Here is a 25,015-nt window from a genome sequence, read left to right on the forward strand (position 1 = left end):
TGGCATAGGTTGGTGGTGCACTTCGTAGAAACTTCCGCCACATGGGTTGTGTGCATTGGACATCATCTGGGTCTATGGGTGACTGCGCATTTTCTGGATCATTATAAATCACCTCCAGCACGGCTAATTCCCTCAGGTACTGGATGCCTCTCTCCATGGTGGTCCACTTGCCTTGGTGACATGTAACTTCATCCTTGAAGGGGTATCTTTCCTTTACACCTAACAGAAGTCGCCTCCAGAGGCTGAGGACTTGTGTTTTTCTCCCAATCGCCTTGTCGATGCCCCCTTCCCTAGACAGAGACCCCAACTGCTTGGCTTCCTTACCCTCTAATTCCACACTACTAGCCCCATTATCCCAGCATCGGAGCAGCCAGGTAACAATGTGCTCACCTGGGTGGCGGCTAAAATCTTTTCGCATGTCACGCAACTCACTCAGGGATAGAGATCGGGTGATTATTTCAGGTTCTGCCTCTTCCTCCTGTTCTCGTGATGACCCTGGTTCATCTTCATCTCTCACTGAGCGAACTGATTTCTTTGTGTGTTTCTTTTTCTGTACAGGGGCGACTGATACCGGCACAGGTTGGTTCTCTGGTTTAGCTGCAGTATCCGTCACTGCGGTTGGGGTAGCCGCGCTGCCTGTTGCCGGGGTAGGGGTAGCCACGGTGCCTGTTGCCAGGGTAGGGGTAGCCATGGTGCCTGCTGCCGGGGCAGGGGTAGCCACGGTGCCTGTTGCCGGGGTAGGGGTAGCCACGGTGCCTGCTGCCCTGTTTTCCATCTTTTCCCCCTTTTCTCCCTGAGGGTGCTGCATAATATCAAGCAGTGTTTGGTAGATACTGGCCAGGGCCCAGCACAGTGCAGCGAGTTGTACGTCTTTGGAATAGCCACAGCATTTTTCTTTCAAATATTCTACCACTTCATGAGGGTTCTGTAGTTGTTCGGGAGTGAACTTCCAAGCCACTGGGGGTGAGAAGTTCTCTAGATACCTGCCCATATCCTCCCACATGCCGTGCCACCCATGAATATCCAGCTTTGGGGCAGATCTCTGGGTGGTACTCTTAAAGAGCCTTTTTGTAGCCCTAAACAAGACCTGAAACATATTCAGGAGGCATAGCACTAACAGCACAGTGGCTTGTGCATCCCAAGGATATTCAAAGTTCTCAAAAGCTGTTGTAATTAGTCGGAAGGAGAAAAGGGAGGCGAACGGACGGGGGGAAGTATCCCCCCCTAACTCCCCCATGGATTGGCTGTAATTACCAATAAAATCCGATAGAAGGTGCCCAAAGTATGGAAATGATATCACTGCCTCATACAGATACCAGCTTAACCTCATGACCAGTGATGTAATCATTTCACAAGTCGACATTGCCCAGTACAGCAAAATGATAATCCCAATCACTCTCCCAGAGGTGAGAAACGTAACTACAGGCAATACATAGAGCATATAAGGACCTACAAAACGCCACCATGTAAACAAATTAATCAACATTGTGACTAACATCTATTTATCTAATATAAGGAATGCGTATGACAAATTTGTTTCAACACGCTCTGGCCAGATCTGTCGTTATCTCAACCCTTCGTGCCCCACGTTGGGCGCCAAAAAGGACTGTCGTGGTTTCAGCCCAGCCGGTAACAAAGGACCACGCAGCCGCTCGCTCACTCCTCCCGCCCCCTCCGGTGGGATAGGGGGAGACGGAGGAGAGAAAAGAAAAAAAACTGGAACCTCGAGGGTTGGGATAAGGGCAGTTTACTGGGACAACGCAAAAAAAGTTACAACAACAACGACGGTACTAATGAAAGAGTATACAGAAAAGAGTGATGCACAGTGCAACTGCTCACCACCCGGGACCCGACGCTCCGCCACTTCCCCCACCGAAAGTCGAGAGCAGGAGAGCCCTCCCCCCGGCCCACTCCCCATGTATATACTGAGCATGATGTCACATGGTATGGAATAGCTCCTTGGCTAGTTCAGGTCAGCTGCCCCGGCTATGCCCCCCCACCTCCCAGGTTCCTGTAAAAATTAACTCTATCCCAGCTGAACCCAGGACACCACTAAACCATGTTCTGAAGTGCCTTGTCTATGCACTTTCTGAATACCTCCAGGGATGGTGACTCAACCACTTCCCTGGGCAGCCTTTTCCAATACCTGACAACCCTTTCAGTAAAGAAATTTTTCCTAATATCCAACCTAAACCTCCCCTGCCGCAACTTGAGGCCATTTCCTCTCATCCTATCTCCAGCCACCTGACAGAAGAGACCAGCACCCACCTCACTGCAACCTCCTTTCAGGTAGTTGTAGAGAGCGATAAGGTCTCCCCTCAGCCTCCTTTTCTCCGGACTAAACAACCCCAGTTCCCTCAGCCGCTCCTCATAAGACTTGTGCTCCAGGCCCCTCACCAACTTGGTTGCCCTTCTCTGGACACGCTCCAGCACCTCAATGTCTTTCCTGTAGTGAGGGACCCAAAACTGAACACAGGACTCGAGGTGCGGCCTCACCAGTGCCGAGTACAGGGGAACAATCACCTCCCTTGTCCTGCTGGCCACACTATTTCTGATACAGGCCAGGATGCTGTTGGCCGCCTTGGCCACCTGGGCACACTGCCGGCTCATATCCAACCGGCTGTCAACCAGCACCCCCAGGTCCTTTTCCACCCCGCAGCTTTCCAGCCACTCTTCCCCAAGCCTGTAGCGCTGCATGGGGTCGTTGTGACCCAAGTGCAGGACCCGGCACTTGGCCTTGTTGAACCTCATACAATTGGCCTCGGCCCATTGATCCAGCCTGTCCAGATCCCTCTGTGGAGCCTTCCTACCCTCGAGCAGATCAAGACTCCCTCCCAACTTGGTGTTGTCTGCAAACTTGCTGAGGGTGCACTCGATCCCCTCGCCCACATCATTGATAAAGATATTAAACAGAACTGGCCCCAATACTGAGCCCTGGGGAACACCACTTGTGACCCGCCACCAACTGGATTTAACTCCATTCACCACAACCCTTTGGGCTCATCCAGGCAGACAGTTTTTCACGTGTGGATACTCCATAGAGATTTGGAGATCAGTGGAAGAGCAAAAGCAGCTGGCCAGAAGAGTTACCTATCCAGAGAGCGGGAGAAGGAAGAATGGTAGAGGCTGCTAGGCAGAAGGCAGCAGCCACCAGCACCGGTCAGGGAACCAAAGCTGGGTCCAGCTCTGCTTACTCTCTCCAGTGCAGGAGCATACCAGGGGCAATGGCCATGCTAGTGGCATGAAGTGCAATCCTTTCCCCTCACAGCAAACAACTCTTTCTCTTTCAACCAACATTTTTGCCAGTGTTTCAGCCAACAGCAGCAGCCACAGAACCAGGCGATCCCAAAGATACTTCCTCCTTGCTACCTGTTTTTGTCCAAGTTCAGGGAAGTAACTCAGCACAGAGAGAATGGAGGGATGTTGCTTCCAAAGCCACACCTCACAATACCATCTTTTGATGCTCTTTTTTCTCTGCTCTTGCTCCAGCTGCTAACTGTATGTGCATAATGATGGACTCCTACCCACTTAGTAAAGAGGTCTTTGAGCACTGTATACAGTTTTCTGAAAACATCAGCTCAATGCTCACTAGTTGTCAAAAAGACACACACAGTGTTAGGAAAAGAACAGAGAATAAAGAAGAAAATACCAGTTTGACATTGTATTAAGTCTACACTTGTAGACTCCTTGCATACTGCCTGCATATCTGGTCATGGGCTCATATAATTCAGGTTCAAAGGGACCACAGGAGGTGTCTAGCCCAATCTCCCAGTCAAGGAAGGGTTAGCTATGAGATGAGGCCAGGTTGCTCAGGGCTTTATCTAGTTGTATCTTAGAAACCTCCAAGGATGGAGACTACACAACCTCTTGGGCAGGCTGTTCCACTGCTCTACTGTCCTCATGTTGGGGAAAAAAAAATTTCTTTTTTTCCCCTTCTTTTTTTTTCCTTTCAAATTACAGTTTTCATCCTTTCAAATGTCACAACATTTGAAAAGGCTATAGCAGAACAGAAAAGCAACATAGAAGAGTGACTACAGATTTGAAATAACTTCCACACAGAACAGATTACATTGGCTAGGAGTGTTCAAATTGGAAAATAGGTAACTGAGCTAATAAAGATCTATGAAGTTGAGAGTAATATGGAAAAAGTGAACTGAAAAGAATTTCTTCCAATTTCTCATAACACAAGAATTACAGAGCACCCAATGACAAGATTAGGGACCATATTTGTAACAAAGTTAATTTGTTTTTTCAAACAACTTATAATTAAATTGTAGAACTCACTGCTGCAGAATGTAACAGCAGTCAAAACTATCAAAGGGTTCAAAAATCAATCCAGTGAACACATGGAGTTTGGTCCATCAGTGGGCAGCTCAGATGCAGGATATCTGCAGGACAGGAATTCTCCAAACTGTTTCTTACAAATTGATGCTCCAGAGAGGGCACTACTTTAGACTTCTCTTTCTTGAACTCCTTCTGAAAATGGATGTTCCTACTGTCCATTGTCATGGACAGAATATAAATAACATACTTTGGTACCACATATTCTTAGGAAGCAAAGTTTTCTGTGTACTTTCCTGTGTCCTTTTAATAAAACACGTCTAGCAACTTTCTCAAAGTGAGATGAAAAATCTTCACATACATAAAACATCAATGCAATAATTCAGTAGAGGTAACCAAGTTTCATAAAGATGCTAAATGTTTTAAAACAGTACATCACATAACATTTAAAGATACAATGATGTAGTGACTTTTTGTTTATTATACCTTGATGTAGTCACAACATAACGTCTTCAAATATCTGTGCATTTTCATCAGCCATGTTTAGCACAAGTCTTCTACCTCAGACACTTCTAACAATCTCCATTGCTTCTTCATAGGCTGTTTGTAAATCATATACCACTGCAAAGATGGCAGTGGTGTGGTGCTAGATCAAAAGTATCCATGTTCTCAATGGAGTTATATTAGCAAATAAATGGTATTTTCCCTTAAGGCTGGCTGTTGCTCTCAACTTCCAATGATAGACCACCAAAGCAGTTTCTTGGCTTCATTAGAACAGCTACACTATGAACTCCAGAAGCAAAAGACAGTGATTGCCTGTCCAACTTCAACAACAGAATCATATTTTTGGCAGAAGCCCAGGTTTCTGAGCAGAGCCTACAGATCTGTGGAACAGCCCAAGGGTTGTCATGGCAGCCATGAAATTCTGAGCTAGTCCAGAAGACTCGTTCTCTGTATGAACAAAGCAAGTGCCTGCTTTACACCTCTAAAACCAACCAGGAGCCAGATAATTCCAGCCCAGGCATCAATTTTAGCACAGCATTTCAATTCAGCTATAATCACTAAAATGCAGTGTTCTCCTGTTTTATGCAAAATATACAGAAGCTTCTTCTAAAAGTTTACAGATACTCAGTGTGATTAAAATGTTCAAACAAAAGGCAAGTCTGCCTTCAAGAATTCACTTTCTGATATGAGTCAATATTTATTTTGCATTATTGATCATAAATAATAATTTTAGGTGCCTATCACCTATTTTTTAATTTGTATCTTACTGGGCCTCCAGTCTTTTTAAGCCTCTTAATAAACTAGCAAGAAACTAGTTACTTATGTTACAAACATTACCTGAGGTAATATAAATTATATAAGCAATAACATTTAAAAGAAAAATACTAAATATCCTTGACAGATAAAGAAAGAGTATCTTGGGGATGGGTTTCTGTGAATAGGGAGATATTTAGGTAGCTACAAGAATGAGGAAATAATCAAATTACACATGATATAAATATCTATTGGAAATGAAAAAAATCTGCATGGTGTATTCTGAAGTTAGCACTAGACATATTCACAAACTAAAATGACACTAAGCATCAGATTCTTAGCAACCAATGAAGGTAACCACCACTTAATCACTACTTTCCTAATTACAACAAAACTCAATTGATGTTGAAATGCTAGGAACTAAGCTATCTTTAACACTTTCACAGAAACCATGCAAGACACTTCACAGCTATTTAAAACATTCTAGTCATTATCAGAGGAAAGAAATCCTGTCCAGTTTTTATGTCTAGATGTTGCAGGAAATTCTTAACTTGCCTTTTCAAAGTCACTCCTTTTAATCATATGAATCCCAGGTACTCAATATACAATCTACAGTGATCCACCCTACTAGAACTATTAATTTGGCCCATAGACTTTTCTTTCCCTCTCTTTCTAGGATACTGAGTTTTGCCAGCTCCTCATCTGGAATAGCACTCATGACCAAAAAGCAGTTGTTTTCTACTGCAGGATGGATACACATCCAATCACTTCCAAAAAAAAAACCCCAACCCCAAACCAAAAAAACCAGCAACAACAATCACCATAATATTTCACTCTGACAGTAAGAAAATCAACATCTGAGGCATTTTCAGTCATATGGCATGCTTATTACATGGCCAAAATACAGGCATCCCCATGCATGTATGTGACTAAAAGTAACCAAAACTCAAAGCACATGCCTGCATTTTAGTTAGGTAACACACCAGTGTGATTATTCCTGGAAAAAGGTCATTAAATACAGCTATAAACAAATGCGTCTAAGAAACTGAGTGGGTCACCTCAGCTAGAATGATGGCTACAAGTAGCAGAAATTACTCCAGCTGTTCCAGAGTCAAGTTCAAAGACGTGGTGTCAGACTACAAAGTTAAGTCAAACTTGTAAAGAGAGACATCATCTTTGTTAGATCAAGAAATACAGTTAGAAAAACCAATTAATTTTTTTGTGTGTGAAATGAGAGGAATAGGATTATAGTAATTCCATTACTATAATGAGAGCAGCCCTGCAAAGAAGGACTTGGGAGTACTGGTGGATGAGCCCGCTGGACATGACGCGGCAATGTGTGCTCGCAGCCCAGAAAGCCAGCCGTATCCTGGGCTGCATCAAAAGCAGCGTGGCCAGCAGGTCGAGGGAGGGGATTCTGCCCCTCTGCTCCGCTCTCATGAGACCCCACCTGGAGTGCTGCATCCAGCTCTGGAGTCCTCGGCACAGGAAAGACAGGGACCTGTTGGAGTGGGTCCAGAGGAGGGCCACAAAAATGATCAGAGGGCTGGAGCACCTCTCCTATAAAGAAAGGCTGAGAGAGTTGGGGTTGTTCAGCCCAGAGAAGAGAAGGCTCGGGGGAGACCTTACTGCAGCCTTTCAGTACCTAAAGGGGTCCTACAAGAAAGACAGGGAGGGACTTTTTACAAGAGCATGTAGTGATAGGACAAGGGGTAATGGCTTTAAACTGAAAGAGGTTAGATTTAGATTAGATGTAAGGAAGAAGTTCTTTACTGTGAGGGTGGTGAGGCACTGGAACAGGCTGCCCAGAGAGGTTGTGGATGCCCCATCCCTGGAGGTGTTCAAGGCCAGGTTGGACAGGGATCTGAGCAACCTGGTCTAGTCAAAGATGTCCTTGCTTATTGCAGGGGGGGTTGGATTAGATGACTTTTACATGTCCCTTCCAACCGAAACTATTCTATGATTCTATAATTCTATGATTTGGAGCAATAAAGAAGATAACTCTCCACCTTTTTTTTTTTTTTGCTTTGCTAGCGTTTATCGTCCGATAAATGTGACATTTACAAACAAATAATTTATTATTATTTCTTAGAATATGCCTTCTGATCAGAATCACCTCAAGGTGGAGAAAAGGAGGCTCAGGGGAGACCTTCTCGCTCTCTACAACTACCTGAAAGAAGGTTGTAGCGAGGTGGGGGTCGGTCTCTTTTCCCAAGTAACAAGTGATGACAAGAGGAAATGGCCTCAAGTTGCGGCAGGGGAGGTTTAGATTGGATGTTAGGAAAAATTTCTTCATTGAAAGGCTTGTCAAGCATTGGAACAGACTGCTCAGGGAAGTGGTTGAGTCACCATCCCTGGAGATATTTAAAAGACGTGTAGACATGGTGCTTAGGGACATAGTTTAGTGGTGGACTTGGCAGTGTTAGGTTTACAGTTGAACTCGATGATCTCAAAGGTCTTTTCCAACCTAAATGATTCAATGATTCTAAGGTTCCTCAGTATTGCAGGCAAAACTGAATTTTGCCATTCCACAATGGCAAATTATTTTGTTTTATCAGTGGTAACACCTACTTTCTATTTTGCTTGTGGTGGCAAAGCGAGAGGAAGGGAAGGATAAGAAGAGGGGTAGAAAAGTCTGCTGAGCTTTAATGCTCTGGCTATGGAGGTGATCTAACCTTTCTGGAGGGCTGGGACCTGTTCACAAGGGGTATGGCGAAACAAGAAAGCCCTGGGGCTGGACAAACACAGCATGGATGGTTGGAATGCGGGTGCCTCCAAAATCTAAATGACTACCTGCGTTTTCCCAGTTTTTTCTGTTTTTCCAGCACCCTCCTACAGTATGCCTCCCAGTGGCAGGTAACCTGCCTTCCCAGAATCTTTTTCTCCTGTACCCTTCCCTCAGCACAGAACAGGTGCCCCAACATTTCTCAGCCATTTCATTTTCTCACTGCTATAAGGCAGAGTGAGAAACTGGAAGAAAGGATGGCAGTGGCCAACCCAAACACTTCCCTGTTAGGCTAGAATGACTTTTATGCACCTAGAGACAACCCTACCATCAATGAATGTGCTAGATCATAAGCCTCAGTGCACACATAAGAGCAAGTTACTCTAATTTCAAGTAGGTGCTATAGAATGCTTTTTCATATTATGAGATAAAATTAAGTAATAAAATAAATTTCAAATAATACAAAAACTGCAATGGGGAAATCTTTACCTAAAGTAAAAAAAAAAACTTCAAAAATACTTTGAAACTCATGATGTAAAGATAACCATCTTATGAGGACATACTTCATTTAAAGCTGACAAAATTAAATACATCAGGCAATTTTGCACCTCCTCTGCAAAAAAATTTGTATCAAAAGGTACAAACAACAAATATAATAATGCCCTTTTGCAACAGGAATCTTCTTCTGCTTATAAACTCCTTAGCATGGATGAAAATTTCTGGCAAGCTCTGTTAAGACCTTTGCCTAGAAACCCTCAGACTCTTTCAGATGGGAGATGGCTTGCTGCCAAGTTTCAAAACCTTACCAAGAACACAATAGTCACCGAACCTTTTCAATAAAAGACACCAGTGTTCATATGCAGCAAGCACTTGCTATTTACATAACCCTAATGTCACCTTAAGGGAACTTTTTCCATCTATATAATTTCTTTTCTGGGTTACAGATACAAAAAGTAGGAGCTTCAGTTTATATCTCATCTTAAAACCTACGTCTCCAACATGATACCACATCCATGACTTTTAATTTTATTTCAGGTGTGCCATTCAGAACATCAGAAAAGAGAATGCTGTTTAGCATTGTGCTGCTCAGATCTGATTAACTGACCCAATCTTCCTCATACTCATACAACAAAGTGAAGAAATAAGAGATTTGCCTTCTTAAATTAATGGATGACTATTTGCCATGTATACAGGAACAAATTTTTTCAGTCAGATTAAGCTGAGCACATCAAGAAAGACTGTACTATTACCAGAAACAGATTTAAATCAATACATTTTACAGCATAAAAAATTATGTAGTCATGTTCCACACCTTTATGCCTAATCGTTATGCAGTGGTAAGGACCTTAGTAGGACCTTAGGGAGGCTAGGAAGTTTATACAGACAGACATACTAATATACAAAAATATGGATGATTCTATGTAGTTTAAACAGATACTTACAGCCATTTCTGTCTTTTGTGATTTTGTACTTTTGCATCTTTGCAGGAAGATATTTCCTCTGGCTCATCTTTTCAACAACACATAGGCACCTAATGGAAGATCCAGTTACAAGATTATTATCATTACAGGGAAGATTGCATTTGATACAGAATTGTACAGGTTTTTACAGAAGGCAGCCTTGTCTTTAACTGCAGTATGTTGGAACTACTATGTACGTAAACAAAACAAATACATATCATATAAGGATATAAAGGTACTTGTCAGGTGATATAGTTCCCAAATTCAGGATTACATATATATGCTGATAAATATTAAAAGGACATTAGTGTAACAAAAAAATAAAAGAAAAATAGGAAAGTAATGGCATTCAAAACAAATTTTTAAATATTACAATGGCAATATAAAAACCACAAAAAATCCTATTTTGCGTGAAATCCAAACCTTGCACCATTACATTGCTGCATGAACTTCACCAGTAAAAACTTTTACAAAGCAGTCTAATTTCATATGCTCAAAATAAAAGTAAAACCTACATGCCTAAGTAGTGCAGAGTAAAATAGTAAATTACACAAGTGAAGCATTTTTAAGAAAATTATGTTTTGACTTTCACATGTAGTCCCTCAAAAATTTTAATGAAACCACTATTCTAATACTTATTAATGTTAAAAGACCAGATTTAGGAAATCGAATTATTGCCCCCTGGTGGCAGATTAAGAATCAGTGCAAACGAAGAAAACAATTCCAGATAAATAAGCAAGTCTTTCATTTTAAGCATTATATCTTGTACGATTAATGTCTGGAGATATTAAAAAGAATGCACAGACATTTTCATATGCAATAAGATAACAGTAAATGGGGTATAATTTACATTTTCCTCTACAAGAGTAATAAAGAATGTGGGATAAATTTAACTATCAGCTTTATAAAATGTAAATAATAACACAATAGAATCAAACTCTTTGATCAACAGAATGCCACAGCCAAAACTCCTGATAGTCCAGTCAGTTACTTCAAAATCTAATTTTCATTTAAAAGAATAATTAGGCTTTATAATTTTCATTCAAAATCTTCCCAAATCTGAAAAAGCCCACATGGGGCTTTTCTTTGCTCAGATATATCAGCAGTCAAGGACAGAGAAGCACAGGAACAACAGAATTTGATCTTATGACTGGCTAGAACAACAGCATAGTTAAATGTTGATGCAATGTTTTCCACATGGGTTAATACAGAAATTCACGTGTCCTAATCCTCAAATCATGAGTCGTTAGCCTCCCTCCTAATATCTGACTACCCAACCATAATCAAAATCCTACTCAATGATTGTTACACTGGCACACTCCTTACATCACCCCAAACTAAAGTGGCCCAAGACATCTATTCCAAACCATTTTGCTGTTCCAGCTGGAAAAAAAACTGCTTTATCAGGTTTATATAACCTGTGATTACAGTGGTAATATACATCTTCCAGTTAAGACTATAACAAAGGGGGAGAAATATTCATTCCTTATGGGACTACATTTATCACCATAGAGTAGTTAGCAAGGATCATGTTGCCTGTAGAAAAATGAGCTTTTTTACACATCAGTAATGTGTTGCTTCCATGACAGGAAAACCTTTTGCATCTGCAGTAGTCTAAGCTCTTCTTACAATACTGACAAGCAACATTCACGTGACGTCTTTAACTGCACAACTCAAGGATTCATGTATCCTGAAACACAGACATCATGCCTTTGAAGAGCTGTAAGATATTTTTCCCCCTTTTTTTCTTATAAATTTATCAGAGCGTGAGAACAACCCACCATAGTTCTACACACCTCTACCAGGACAATTATTACCATGCAAGTAATTGACTGAAAATTGGTTACTACGAAGAAAACTCCATCCTCTATCAAGGCATCTGATGTATCTGTGGTGACATAAGCTACTCCAAAGGCACATCTAACCTGAAGGCATATGAAACAGCTAGTAAATCAAAATGAATTCAGTATTTTTTCAAGATAATAGAGTTATTTGACCTGTCCAGTCTGACATATTAGATGAAGTTCTTCACGGCTTTGAATTTCTCATACCAGACTGGCAGTTTTACACAACATCCAATGAAATTCACATTTCTCCAGAGCACCTGCCCTGAGGACGAGGAAGGGAAGTAACTGGAAATTTCACCAAAGGTGTAGGTGGGGAAAGCAAAATAGTTCACAAATTCTTTAAGCAAAAGAACTCCATGAGAGACTTACCTATCATACAATACGGTAGAGACAGTTAATTGCCATAAAGAGCAATCAATCAACAGATTGGCTACCTGAGAAGGAGCTGTGTTTTAAAGAAACGCTTTTGTCTGACAAACAGGAGTTGTGTACTGAATCGGAAATTTTGAGATTACTGCTGATGTTGACAAACGAGCAAGGCAATAGTCAGTGCTTGCAAAAGGTTATTAGAAGTGTGGAAGAAAGGGCAAGGAGCAATGGAGTTGGGATTTGGGAAAGCATCTGGGACCTCTTGCTGGGAGGTAAATGGACAGGCTTAGTTAGGACAAGCCACGTTCATCGGCTCCTCTCTGGCCCTCGAGGAACATACCTAGTCCTTCACCCACAAACCTCTCATAATTCAACTATTCTTGACATGGGCATGCGATCTGTGTTCCCCGGTGAGTGACATACACAGCTCCGGCCTGCTTATGCCAGCAAGTCGTGAGAGAAGCAGATTATTTGGCAAGAAAGCAACACCAATTATTCTCACACCTATTCACAGGACGGTGCTTGGGCAGGGCGCTCTCTCCTTTCTCACGCTGTACACCGAGGGAAGAAAAACCTGCCTCCTTGCAGTAACCGAAGTGGTGAGACCGTCCTCGTTTTGACCCACTTCAGCCCACTGCAGCGCTTAAGAGGGCTGCCCTTGCCGGCGGAGGAAGGGGGCGAGCCAATCCTTTCCTCCGCCGCTCCTGGAGGGTGACGAGAGCGGAGGAAACGCCGATCCGGGCGATACCCGGGGAAGTCTCCGTCCTCCCGGCGCTCAGAGGAGAGGACTCCCCTGAAGAGACGCCTGCCCGCGGCGCTGAGGGGACGGGCAGGACGGCTGCGCCGCTTCCCCGCGCCCGCCGAGAGGCGGGCGGCAGAGCGGGAGAGCGGGGGTGGGCGGGGCGGCGGCAGGGCGAGCGCGCCGCAGGGGCCGGTGGGTAAGGGAAGCGGCCGCCTCGCCGCCCGCGGGGGGAAGGTTCGTCGTCGTCACCTTCGCTCGCGCCGCGGCGGCGGGAGGGAGGGGAGGGTGCGGGCGGGCGCGTGCGCACGGGCCGGGGAGGGGAGGGGCGGGGCGGGCGTTCCGCGCTCCCGCCCAACCGTCCGCTGGCGGCGGCGGCGGCGGGGGGGAGCGGGAGGGAGACGGCCATAACGGACTGCGGTGGGGGCGGGAGGGCCCCTGCCGCCCCCTCCTCCCGGAGGTGGGGTGGGGATGGCGGCGCCTTCTTCCGACGCGGACTCGCAGGCTCGTCGTGAAGGCCCCTGAGCGCCCTCCCGCCGCCGCCTCGCCTCAGGGCGGCAGAGGCCTCCCGCCCGCCGCGCTAGGCCGCGGCCGGCCGGCCGGAGGAAGGAGGAGGGGCCGGGCAAACATGGCCAGCCCTGCCAAGTGGGAGCGTCTGAGGCCGCTGCAGCCGGACACGCTGCGTGTGAGTGAGGTACACGTCGGGCGGGGAAAGGAGGTGCGCTGCTGCGGACGGGGAGAGGGCGGGACGGCACCGCGACGCTTTGCTGCCGCCGCGGGAGGTTTTGAGGAGATTCCCGAAAGCCCTTCCTCTCGGCTGTCCCCGAGCTGGAAAGATGCGGCAGGCCCAGCCAGAGTGGTGCACCGAGCGGGTCCCTCGCTGCGTTTTAGCAGGCTGCCCGGGGAAGGAAAACGTCGGGATGTTAGCGATAGTGCAAAGGGATGGTTTTCTTAGCTGTGTTACCTGTGGCCTCTTAATCGAGTTCAATAGGTTGTGGCTGTGTTTAAGAAGAATGCGCTACAGCTGTGTGTTCTGTTCTTCTCTGAACACTTGTGATGTTTCTTATATGCAGCTTCCACCACTACTTTTAGTAATGCTGTGAGGTAGCTGACAAAAAAACAGGCCTTACTTTTAATTCTGTGAAGCTTCTTAAAAGCGCTTGTTTTTATTAACCTTGATTGCTGGGCTAAACGTTACTTCGCAGTATTGTCTTAAAACCATGAAAAGGTTTGCATGAGTTTTTACACTGGTAATTGGAAATTTCTTATTATTGGAGATGATGGTTGTAAGAAACAAAGGGTGTTGGGCACAGCTTCTTTATGTAGATGTTTAGATAAGTCATCCAGGGGTGATGCTTTCCTGAACCTGCTTCTCGTAAAGAGGGAAGTCAAGGATGTGGTAATCATTAGCAGCCTTGCTTGTAACAGCCATGGAGTAGTGGAGTTCAAGACCCTGAGTGTTGTGAGGAAGGCTGGTGGCAGAGTACAGAACCTGGACTTGGGCTTATTCAGGCAACAGGTAGTTGAGATTTTAGGGGAGGCAACTTTGAAAGTTGGAGGAGCCAAAAAGGACAGGGACGTTCTGTCCTGATACTCATGACAGCAAGTAAATGTGTTGAGGGATGGGCATGGCTATACCTGCACTCCGGAGAGGACAAAAAAGAACATACGCAGGAGGTGGAAGCAAGGACAGGCTATAAAGCAGAAGGATAAAAAACATGGTCTGGACATGTAGGTATGATGCTAGGAAAGCCAAAGTTCTAGTGTTGAAACTAGCAGGGAATGTCAAGGGTGACAAGAACTGTTTGTTACTACGTTAGCGGTAAAGGGGGCGGGCGGAAATGTGAACCTGCTGCTAAATGGGGCAGGTGATCTAGGAAGAGAGGACACAGATAAGGCTGAAGTACTCTGCCTTCTTGCATGCATCTTCAGAATTGATGTGCCCTAGGCTTTGTGTCTAAGAGACAGGATTCAAGGAAAGGAAGAACCAGCAATGGAAGAGTGTCAAGTTAGGAATCTCTTGAGAAATCTTAACCCAGACAAGTCCGTAGGACCCACTTGGGGTACATCCTGAGAGAGCTGGCTGATGTCATTGTGAGGTTGCTCTCATGATCTTTGAGAGGTTGTGGAGGTCAGCTACAGCTTCGCCAGCCTCACATCAGTCCCTTGGAAAATCATGAAGCAAGTTCTCTTGGAAGCTCTTCCCAGGCACGTGAAGAAGGCAGCAGTTGGGAATAGCCAACATGACTGTACTTGCAACCTGATCGCCTTTGGTGATGGAATGACTAGATCTGTAGATCCAAAGCTTTGGATGTCATCTACATTAGGTTTAGCAGGACTTTTGAAACAGTCTTCTGCAGCATCCTCCTCTTTGAGTTGGGATGTTACAGATTTTAAACTACTAGATGCGTAAAAAAACCCTGGCTGGATCATCAGGCTCAAAGAGGAGTGGTTAGGGGTTCGTGCTTTACCCAAAAATTGATTGCAGGTGGTGTTCCTCAGGGGTCTGTCCTGGGACCTGTCCTGTTGACAGGAGGAGGACATGAGAGGCACCTTCATAACGTTTATGGGTGTGGAAGGTGCCATAGACAGCTAGGTATGGACTGGTGGAATGGGTCATCAGACACCTCATAAACTTCCTTCATAAACCAAGGAAGCTGAAAATTCAAGAGTGAAGTCCTGCACCTAGGCCTGTACCCTGCAGTGGTACAGGCTGGGGGACCACCCTGCTGAAAGGATCTGGGTGTCCTGATGGAAACTGGGCTAGACATGCACCAGCATTGTGCCCTGGCATTGAGGCATATGAGACTGTATTAGCAGGAGCATAGCCAGCAAATCGAGGAAAGGGATTCTTCTTCTTTACTTGGCACGTAGTGGGCTGCTTCTGGAATGCTGTGTCCATTTTAGGCCCACCAGTACAGGAAGGCTGTTGATAAACTGTGGCGGGAGCTTGTTAAGCTACAGCAGCCCTTTAGTACTTGCAAGGAAGTTAACAAGAAGCTGGCGCCAGACACTTAACAGCCATGCATGATGGGAGGCTGAAAGGAAATAGCCATGCATTGAAACAAAAGAAGCAAGAGAGGTTGCAACTTGATGTAAAGTGAAACTTTTTCACTCCGAGGACAGGCAAGCAGTGGAGTGGGATGCCCAGAGAGGTGTAGCCTCCATCCCTTGAAATTTTCAAGACCCAATTGGGTAAAGCCTTGAGTAAGCTGCTCTGATCTAATGGCTATTCTGTTTGGAGTTGGAGGTTGGCCCAGAGACCTTCTCAGGTCTTTTCCAACTGGAATGAATCTGAATTTGAAAATACTCCTTTTGTTAAGTTGGGGTGAGGGTGGAATGAAGTACTTACTTAAGCTCATCGTGTCAGTTTCTTGACCAGAGCACACTCTGCTGCCAGTCTTGTATTGTAATATGTAATTGTAATGCTGTATAATAGCAGCGTATCTTCTGTATGTGAGCTGTTACATGGAATAGCTGAAGCTTGTATTTGTAGAGCTTATACAGGTATCCGTTTGTGTTGTGACCATTGCCTTAGCATTAGGGAGTTCAGTGGTGTTTCCTGCTTTCCAAGACAGAGGGAGACGTGCTGACATTAAGGGCTGAAAATTCTGACAGGAATCAGTAAGCATGTATGCCTTCTATCCAGTGACACTCCTTCACAGTAATATCTGTTGAGTTGTCAGCATTCTGATGGCTGTAGCATCTAGAGTTGATTTGGGGATTTCTTCTGGAGAAGCTTCCTGTGTAGATAGCATTTTATGTCAGTTGTTTGTTTTTTTTTTTTTTTCCCAGCCACCAATGATCAACCTGAACGTGGATGATGATGTACAGTTTGTGAGAAGTAAGTTGCTGTGTTCTGTGTGAGAAGATTATTCTTGAAGTACTTAATGCTTTTTTACAATGCTGAGTACATGCTGTAAACAAATGAGAAATTGTTATGTATCCAATATAGGCAGAACAGGAGGAATGCTGCACACTAAATGAAACAACAGATATGAAGCAACACATTCTTCATAGTTTTTCCCCTTTAAATCTGCTGCAAATATACCTTCCCACTGCTACAAAGAAAATAACGTACAGGAAAAGTGAGTTAGAGAAAACTAGAACATTGTGCTGGCAAACAGTATTAACAAATGTTAAATACAAGCTTGAGTGAATTTGCATTTTTTTTGTTGTTTTTTTCTCACCAATTGGATATCCTCACACATCTCATGGTAACACAGTCCAAAACAGAGTTGTTGAACCTGTCACTTCATGTTAAAAAGTGCACAGTCTTGCACCCATAGAATAGGTGTGTGTCCTGGGTTCAGTTGGGATAGAGTTAATTTTCACAGGAATCTGGGAGGGGGTACAGCTGGGACAGCTGACCTGAGCTAGCCAAGGGGATATTCCATACCATGTGATGTCATGCTCAGTATATAAATGGGGAGGGGGCTGAGGGGAGGCTCTCTCTCGCTGTGGGAAGTGGTGGAGCATCAGGTTCCAGGTGGTGAGCAGTTGCACTGTGCATCACTCGTTTTGTATATTGTTTTATTAGTACCGTTGTTGTTGTAACTTCTCTCTGTGTTGTCCCAGTAAACTGTCCTTATCTCAACCCATGAGGTTCTTTCCCACCCCCCCCCCCCCCTTTCTCCTTTCTGATTCTCCTCCCCATCCTACCGGAGAGGGGCGGGGAGGAGTGAGGAGCGGCTGGGTGGTGCTTTGTTACCGGCTGGGCTAAAACCACGACAGTCCTTTTTGGTGCCCAGTGTGGGGCACGATTATTTCCTCCCCCCAGCCCACTCCCCATTTATATACTGAGCATGATGTCACATGGTATGGAATATCCCCTTGGCTAGTTCAGGTCAGCTGTCCTGGCTGTACCCCCTCCCAGATTCCTGTGAAAATTAACTCTATGCCTACTGAACCCAGGACATTATGATATACTATGAGTAAAAGTGCATGTTTCATTCATCTTGGGAGGAATACTGAAGTTTGAAGTAGGGTGTTTTCTAAGGAAGTTTCCTTACACGTGCACCCATGCACATGAACACGCATACACACACGTTCCCTTGAGGCATTAAACTGGAATGCTACTCGGTGACACAGTTTGAGATATGAAATACCTGGTTGCTTTGCAGGAGAAAAGACAAGTAACAGCAGGATTTGACAGTCTTTCATTGACTCTATAGCATCAGATGAGTGCACGTGTACCACGTCTTTTTTGTGCCTCAAAAATTCATGCTTTTTTATGCTTTATGCATACATAAATAACAATCTAAAGTTAAACAAGCTGTTCATCAGTAACTTTTCTGCTGTTTCTGTGAATATGCTGGTGATGGATACACATAGCACAGGGATCTCTCTTAAACTTGTGGTGTCCTGGTAACTGTAGATCTTTGTTGCATTAGTAAATTCAACAATGGCATGACCAATTCTTTTGCCCTGAGGCCAAATAGTACAACCAGAGTTTGTCCATATATTAAGTTCTTGTACTCCAGAACAGATTGGTCATGTCCAGACTGAAACAGTCCCTGAAACCAAGCTAAGTCCTGAACCATGCCTGAATGTTATTTGGGAGATCTACTGGTTAATCTGGGCCAAAAGGGTGTGAAAAAACATTTTAATGGTGTCATGGAGCAGATGATAGAGCTGCAGTTCTCTGGCAGTGCCCTGACACTATCTATAGTTAACCGAAGGTTTCATTGGTATTCATTCAGTAGTCTGAGCTCATGTCCTACAGAATGTAATTACACAACTATTAATATCCATACTAGCAGTCTGAAGTCACGAATGTTGAAAGCATGAAGATGCATGCTTGCTATTTAGATACAATCATTGCAAACAAATGAATGTATATGTAGTTAATAGACTTTATATGATGCCATTTTAATGTCAGTGTTAATAATTGCAGTGCTTTGAGACTTTTATCTTCATTGTTACTTCACTTTTTTTTTTTAGGAACATTTCATACTCGTGTAGTAGTTTACCCTAAATATTCTATCAAAACTTTACAGGAACTCTGAAACTCAAAAAGCCTCGATTTGATGCATCCTTGGTTTATTTGACACGAAAATTCATGGATCTTGTCAAAACAGCTCCAGACGGTGTCCTTGATTTAAATGAAGTAGCAACAACACTTGGAGTACGAAAACGAAGAGTGTATGACATCACGAATGTGTTGGATGGAATCCACTTAATTCAGAAAAGATCTAAGAATCTTATCCAGTGGGTGTGAGTTGGCTTTGAAACTTCTAATTTCTGAAACAATAAAACCCAACAATGTTGAGTAATGTTTATAACTTTGAGAGTATTTTTAAGCATATTGAATTACTTTTAATAGGTAAAAATATTTTAAGTTCTTCTGTATCCTTAGGCTATCTGAATTAACAAGTATCAAGTGCAAAAGCACAATGAATTGTATTTCAGCAGAGTAAAGGATGCTAGAGTTCCTCGTTGTTTTCTATTAGTATATTTTGTGTTCAATAAACAGGCTTTTATTTATATAAACTTACTAGACAACTTTCATATTCTTCTAGAGGTTCTAATCTTGACCAAGTTGTTGGAAAAGCACCAGAGCAGCAAAACCTTAAAGATGAACTTTCTGACTTGTCAGCCATGGAAGAAGCTCTGGATGAATTAATCAAGGATTGTGCTCATCAGTTATTTGAACTAACAGATGACAAAGAAAATGCAAAATATCCTTTTAGCTCTTGCATTGCTTTAACGTGTGGTTTTGGTTGCAAGTACTGAGGTATTTAGTAATAGGTGTAGGCTGATACCACAGGTATGCAGTAATACTTGATAATGAGTTTTCTAATAGGAGACTTTTTGGTTATTCTATATTAGTGTATACTAGTCATGTGCCCTGCTTTGCAGTATCATGCACGATCTAGCCTGTTCTCAGGGGAGTGCTACTTGTGTGACCTTTCCGCTGCAGAAGAATGGAAGTGTGGCAATAGTCTTAGTACCCTGACTATCACCGTGTTCTCTCCATTATAGAGTAAAGTTGTCTCAGGGGCAGGTCTCGACCTACCAGTGAGGTTGAGTTGCTTAGTATGATGAGAAAGAGGACCCAAAACAGTCCCAGTGGCATGTTGCCAAGAAGGTATAATGGTATGTTGGTTGTGTCCTAATACTGTTCTGTCTCTTGAGAGAGGTTCCAATGCAGTCTTGTCTTTCAGATGAGTTTTGATAATAGAAAAGGGATTTCTATTAATATGACATAAACATTGGATTTTGGCTTTGGGTTACAATAAAATATTACTTAGCTCCCTTGTCTGGCAGAATGTTAAGGTCTGTGCTCAAATGAAGTGTGCCCATTTTCTGTATGATATCAGGAATACTCTTCATTACACCTTACCTGTTCTGGTTAAGAAAATAATTCTATAGTTTTCCAGGAAATTATTTATGTGCATAGTTATTACAAAACGAAGAAGTAGTTTCTCCAAGGCAGTACTCCCTCAGCTTTCTAGACTTAGAACAGCATCTGTGAAAACTTTGTCAGATGTGTTTGGTTTTTTTAATATTGAATATCTCTATTTTTTGAAAAGCTTTTTCCATCCTAGAAATAAAGAAAAAAGGTTTTCCACTGATTAGCGAATACTTAATTTTACAAAGCTAGTATTAAAGTAACCTCGGCTGAACTATTTACCAGTTTTCTTAAGTTGGCATTGTGGTTCAGTATATCTTAACATCATACTCTTTACTTCTGCCTATTAGCAAATTACTTTACAGAATCCTTGACCAATGTATACACTAGCTTATGTGACATGTCAAGATATCTGTAGCATTCGGGCATTTCAAGAACAGATTGTGATTGCAATCAAAGCTCCAGAGGAAACCAAATTGGAAATACCAATTCCTAAAGAAGTAAGTTTTATACATTTCTCTCTTAGGGGGACAAAAGGTCTCAAATTTGATTTTTGCAGCAGCAATCAGTAATTGAATTCCAGTTTCTTTGTCGTGTGTAGCAAATATTGGTACTTCATTGTTCTAGTGTTCCGTTAAACAATGCTGTAGGGATAATAGTCTAAGAAACTTAAGTTCAGTATTTTTCTGTTTAGCTAAATTATTAAACAGTAAACCTGTCTGAGCATTAGTTACTTTGTTTTGCTAGAGAGAATGGAACAGCTGTAATAAATGTTACTTATTTCCCCTATCAGTTTGTTCGATAATTTACTAGGATAATGAAACTCTCAAAGAGCTGTACAAAATCTACAAAAATTGTAAGTCTAACCAAACAAAGCAATAGGCATGATTTGATAATGATCCTGACAGCATGTAAATGCTGTCTTACTCCTTAATGAGTAGATGGATATTGTTACTATAATATTAAAGTACAAAATGCACGGTGTGGTTCACAAAACATTTTGGCACTCTAGTAGTTTGTGTCAAGATGGATTTTTCTTGGAGGTGGGGGGCTCTGCCCTGCCCTCACCTCATGTTACAACATGCATCCTCCCATTCAGGTCATACAGAGGAGCCATAGCTTTGCCCTCTGCACACCGTCACACTGCACCTGCATCAGGGCCTGTATACTGGGAACCCACTGCTTAAAGTAGTGCTGTGAAAGAGGGGAAATACTGGAAGTAAGCTTAAGATAGCAAGTTAAGCTGTAATTCTGTTTTCCTTTTGTGTGTGCATTTTTTATAATGTTCTTAATTGCATAGTCATCAAATTTGCCTTGCTGTGTGTGCAGAAAGGGAGGTGGTATCCTAGGAAAAGGAGATATGAATCAATAGAACCAGAAGACTTTAGATCCACTGTATAGATCTCCAGTGGTTTCACTGGTAAAAAGAGCGGGCTCTTATCCTGTGGAGATGAAAAAGATAACATTTCAGAGGCTTCCTGAAGCAAAAGAAGGCAGGATTTAAAAACCTGTATTTTAGAGAGAACAGAATCTTCTCTCCATTGTCCATTAAATTTGATTTGCTCTGCGCCTTGCAATGTGATGTCCGCTGAAGTAAAGCAGTAAAAGTAATACGATGTAGTTGCTTTGCTATATTATTAAAGCTGCTATGTGCTCTGAATTGTTTTCTGATCCATGGCATTGACTTGTCAAGTTTTAAATTTTGTTACTCTTCCTAAACGTATAGTAAATCTTTGTCATATATCTAAAGGTTAGTAAAAAGACTAAACAAAGATTCATTAAGTGCGTGTTCATCAAAAATGAAACCTTGTTAGCTTAATGGTGCTTAATAATTGGCCTACAAATCTATGTAATAGTCATAATTTATGTAGAACTAGTAACACAATTTTAAATAGTTATTCCTGTATTTGTTCTGTTCTTAATCTGTTGGCTTTAAAATACATGCAAAAATAGATAACTGTGTGAGATGTGTAAGATTGTTCTTTGGTTTATATGCAAGTCACTGTTTTATAGGATTGCATAGAAGTACATGTGAAGAGCACAAAAGGACCCATTGATGTGTATCTATGTGAGGTGCAACAAGAGAAGCCAGGTGCCAAAACTTTTGAAGATATGGATACTGTCACTTCTGAAACTGAGCCATCACTTCCTCCTGATGAAGGTAGTTTCTTCCGTTTACATTTTTATCCCCATGTAATTTTTTTTTTTAAAGTCGGTCATACCATTCTGATAAAGTTGAAAACTGTACTGTACAAGTACAACTGTACTGTAATTTTCTGGGCATAGTTTGTGGGCCAGGATGTGTGGGAGTATAGGAAACGCCTGAAAGAGAAATCTGTGCTGTTGTGTTACCTCACAACAGCAGGAGGTCAGAGTCAGGCATGTGCACACACAGCAAGGCACTCTTGTTCCCTGACCCTTTCCTTCCTTTGCTCGTTACTGGTTTCCTGTCGGAGCTGCACTCTGCAGATGGAACAGTGTGTGTCAGTTCTCAGCTGCCTCACTGCAGAGTCCAGCAGCTCAGCTGAAATAGTTGTCATTAGAGTTAAGATGCTGTTTCAAACAAGAGAGCGTGCTGCTCTGGCTCATTACTGCCCTGTCTAAGGGAGGGCAGGCGGAAGGGGGGATGTAGTTTTTGATCTCCTAAAACAAGATTGGCTGGAATAGAGTTTCTCAAGAGCCCCAATGCTTCAGGATGTTGTGGTTCAAAAATAAATGTGGCGGGAATTGCAGTAGCTCAGAACACAAAAGATAAATTATTTTTAGCAGTGCTGCTTTATAGTTGAGGGGAAGAGTTGACTTTTTAATCTCAGGCAATTTTTTTACTTTATTTTGCTTGCGAAATGACTCAGAATTATATTTCCTACAATGACAGTAATCGTATTCCTTTTTTTACTTTGCTTTCAAAGTGAGATCTCCGGGGGAAGAAAAAAAACAAACCACCTGAGGTGACAGATTAATTGCAATTTTCAAAAATCTAATACAGAATGTAAATATCTGTGTTACAGAGCTTTTCCAAAGCTGCTTGGATCTGCAAACTTACTAACCTGAAATACTCCAAAGTGTTTTAAATTTAAAACAGCAGTGGGTTGGTTGAGTGCTTTCACAGGATTGCTTATCTTCCCAAGTCAAAAGACGACAGTTCCTAGAGTTGCTTTTAGGAGCTTTGTTTTCATAATTGCATGTGATCTACAGAGCTTTGGGAAAATGGTAATTTTTAGCTTATGAAATAATTTTAATTGACAGAAAACATAGGCAATTAATTACTTCTAAAAAATGAAGATTTGAAAACTATTTCTGGAATAATCCACAATCCTTATGAGAATGTATATAATAAAGAAATGCACTTTTCAGTTCTGAGGCTGCACTACTACTAAGCAGGATTGTCAGATACAAGTGTAACAAAGAACTGGTGTGTCAGAAGCCTTCACTATAAGGAACAAGATGTAAATGTCACGAGAGTTATGCCTTATACTGTGTAGATGCTGTTTGCATTGTTTGCATCCAGCTCTGCATGAACTATGGTATCAACACTGAAGTTAAATAATTTGAGCTTTTTGTATATATCTGTATCATGTCTAGGTAGTTACTGATGTAGATTTATTGAGATGGTTTGCATTTCTGCCTTTGTACAGCAAAGAAATAAAATAAGCTTATAAAAATATTCAGTAGTCTTAATCAGTCAGTCTAATGAACCATGTTGGGTTGTCTTTGTTGGAATTCACTGGGTAACTACAAACATTAAAACTGATGTGAAAATTTTAAATCCGTTACACGTGGTGCTGGCAGCTAGCAGTTAGATCTGATTCTTGTGATGCCACAATACTGTAGCAATTTTCAGAAGAAACATTATGATCAATTACTACTTAAATTGGTCCCTTCCAGTTTCTAGAGTTTACATACAGCATAGCTTTAGCCTAGTACCATGATGTCTTTGTGGCTCTAGCTTGCAAATATACGTAAAATACTTTAGAACTACATCTGTATTCATCCGTCTTTAGTATCTGTAAAATGAAGCTTCAGAATTTTGGTACTGGGTTTTCTAAGTTAATTAACTGTCACTGTACAAACGTCATACTTAGGCTCACTTCACTCCAGTATGGAAGAGTGTACTTAATAGTTTTCTGTGTGGGGAGGGGTGGGTTGGTTGGTTGGTTTGTTTTTAAATCAGAACTCAATCACACAGTATCAACAACTATCTGTCTACTCACAAGTGTGAACAACAAAGCTAATAAACACCTGAATGTTTTAACCAGCAACTCTACAGCTATTTTAGACAGATGTTGTGAAGGTAAATGCCCTATATTCTACTAATTAATACAAATAAGGTAGGGCATTTGATGCTGAAGAGCTTAAATGTACCTAAATAGAGATTGGGAGTTAATCCAGTTTTCTACAAGGTTCACTGGTTCTGCAAAATGCATAGTATTCTACTATGCAAATTGGGAAATACACCAAGTGCAAGCTTGTGTCAGAAAGTAATCTTGACTTCTTGTGTACATGCTGCCAACTTCCAGCTCCAGAATATAGGACTTCAGTGTTGGATACTATTTTTCTGCATCTCTATAAAATGCAAGCTGCAGGCTGAGCTGTTACAATAATAAAAGCAAAGTGAAAGAACATTTCATACGTAGATCACAGTAAAAATGGGGAAGGTGCTCCTCCAATGAAGTTGGGGGCAGCGGTTAAAATTAAGAAAACATCTTTTTGCACAGAAAGGTTGTCCTTTTCCTTCAGTGGCTGGCTTCTTTCTGGATGGCAAACTTGCTATTTGATGTTTTTTACACTGCTGTTCTGTTTTGGAGGGGAGAGAGGTCTGTCCCTAAGAGAAGTATTGACCCCCCTACACTGTTTCAACAACTTGGGATAACTTTTGCTGGGAAACATGTAAAAAATTTCCAAGCACCAACAACTAATCCTGAATGCTATGTATGTGTTAGGGTGGGATTTCTTATGTTATGATACAATGTTTTGAACTGTGGA

The 25,015-nt window shown here is 42.4% G+C and overlaps 2 protein-coding genes across 7 annotated transcripts in view; one reads left to right on the forward strand and one right to left on the reverse strand.

Moving 5' to 3' along the window:
- Positions 1-12,823, reverse strand: part of GREB1 (growth regulating estrogen receptor binding 1) — a 123,950-nt gene extending 111,127 nt beyond the window's left edge. Inside the window, exons 1-3 of one of the 2 annotated variants that reach the window (XM_030037932.2) lie at positions 12,444-12,823; positions 11,505-11,648; positions 9,706-9,794 (exon numbers count right to left, since the gene is read on the reverse strand). In XM_030037932.2, coding sequence (XP_029893792.1) covers positions 9,706-9,711 — 6 coding nt within the window. In that variant the 5' untranslated portion in view covers positions 9,712-9,794; positions 11,505-11,648; positions 12,444-12,823. Of the gene's footprint in view, positions 1-9,705; positions 9,795-11,504; positions 11,649-11,939; positions 12,040-12,443 lie in introns of those variants that run through there. The other variant, XM_030037933.2, reaches the window with a different exon arrangement.
- A 35-nt stretch (positions 12,824-12,858) lies between these two features.
- On the forward strand, positions 12,859-23,696 carry E2F6 (E2F transcription factor 6). 5 transcript variants are annotated; one of them, XM_030037583.2, is made up of 7 exons: positions 12,859-12,915; positions 16,474-16,522; positions 18,678-18,894; positions 19,200-19,358; positions 20,418-20,532; positions 22,046-22,193; positions 22,942-23,696. In XM_030037583.2, the coding sequence occupies exons 2-7, from the start codon at positions 16,480-16,482 to the stop codon at positions 22,977-22,979; spliced, it is 720 nt and encodes a 239-aa protein (XP_029893443.1). In that variant the 5' UTR covers positions 12,859-12,915; positions 16,474-16,479; the 3' UTR covers positions 22,980-23,696. The 5 variants fall into 5 exon arrangements, with proteins under 5 accessions (XP_029893443.1, XP_029893440.1, XP_029893439.1 ...); XM_030037580.2 differs by lacking the exon at positions 12,859-12,915 and adding an exon at positions 13,050-13,396 and having other exon boundaries at positions 18,678-18,888; XM_030037579.2 differs by lacking the exon at positions 12,859-12,915 and adding an exon at positions 13,051-13,396.
- The last annotated feature ends 1,319 nt before the right edge of the window (positions 23,697-25,015 follow it).

Source organism: Aquila chrysaetos, chromosome 15 (genome assembly GCF_900496995.4).
Source record: "Aquila chrysaetos chrysaetos chromosome 15, bAquChr1.4, whole genome shotgun sequence".
NCBI classification, from domain to species: Eukaryota; Metazoa; Chordata; class Aves; order Accipitriformes; family Accipitridae; genus Aquila; species Aquila chrysaetos.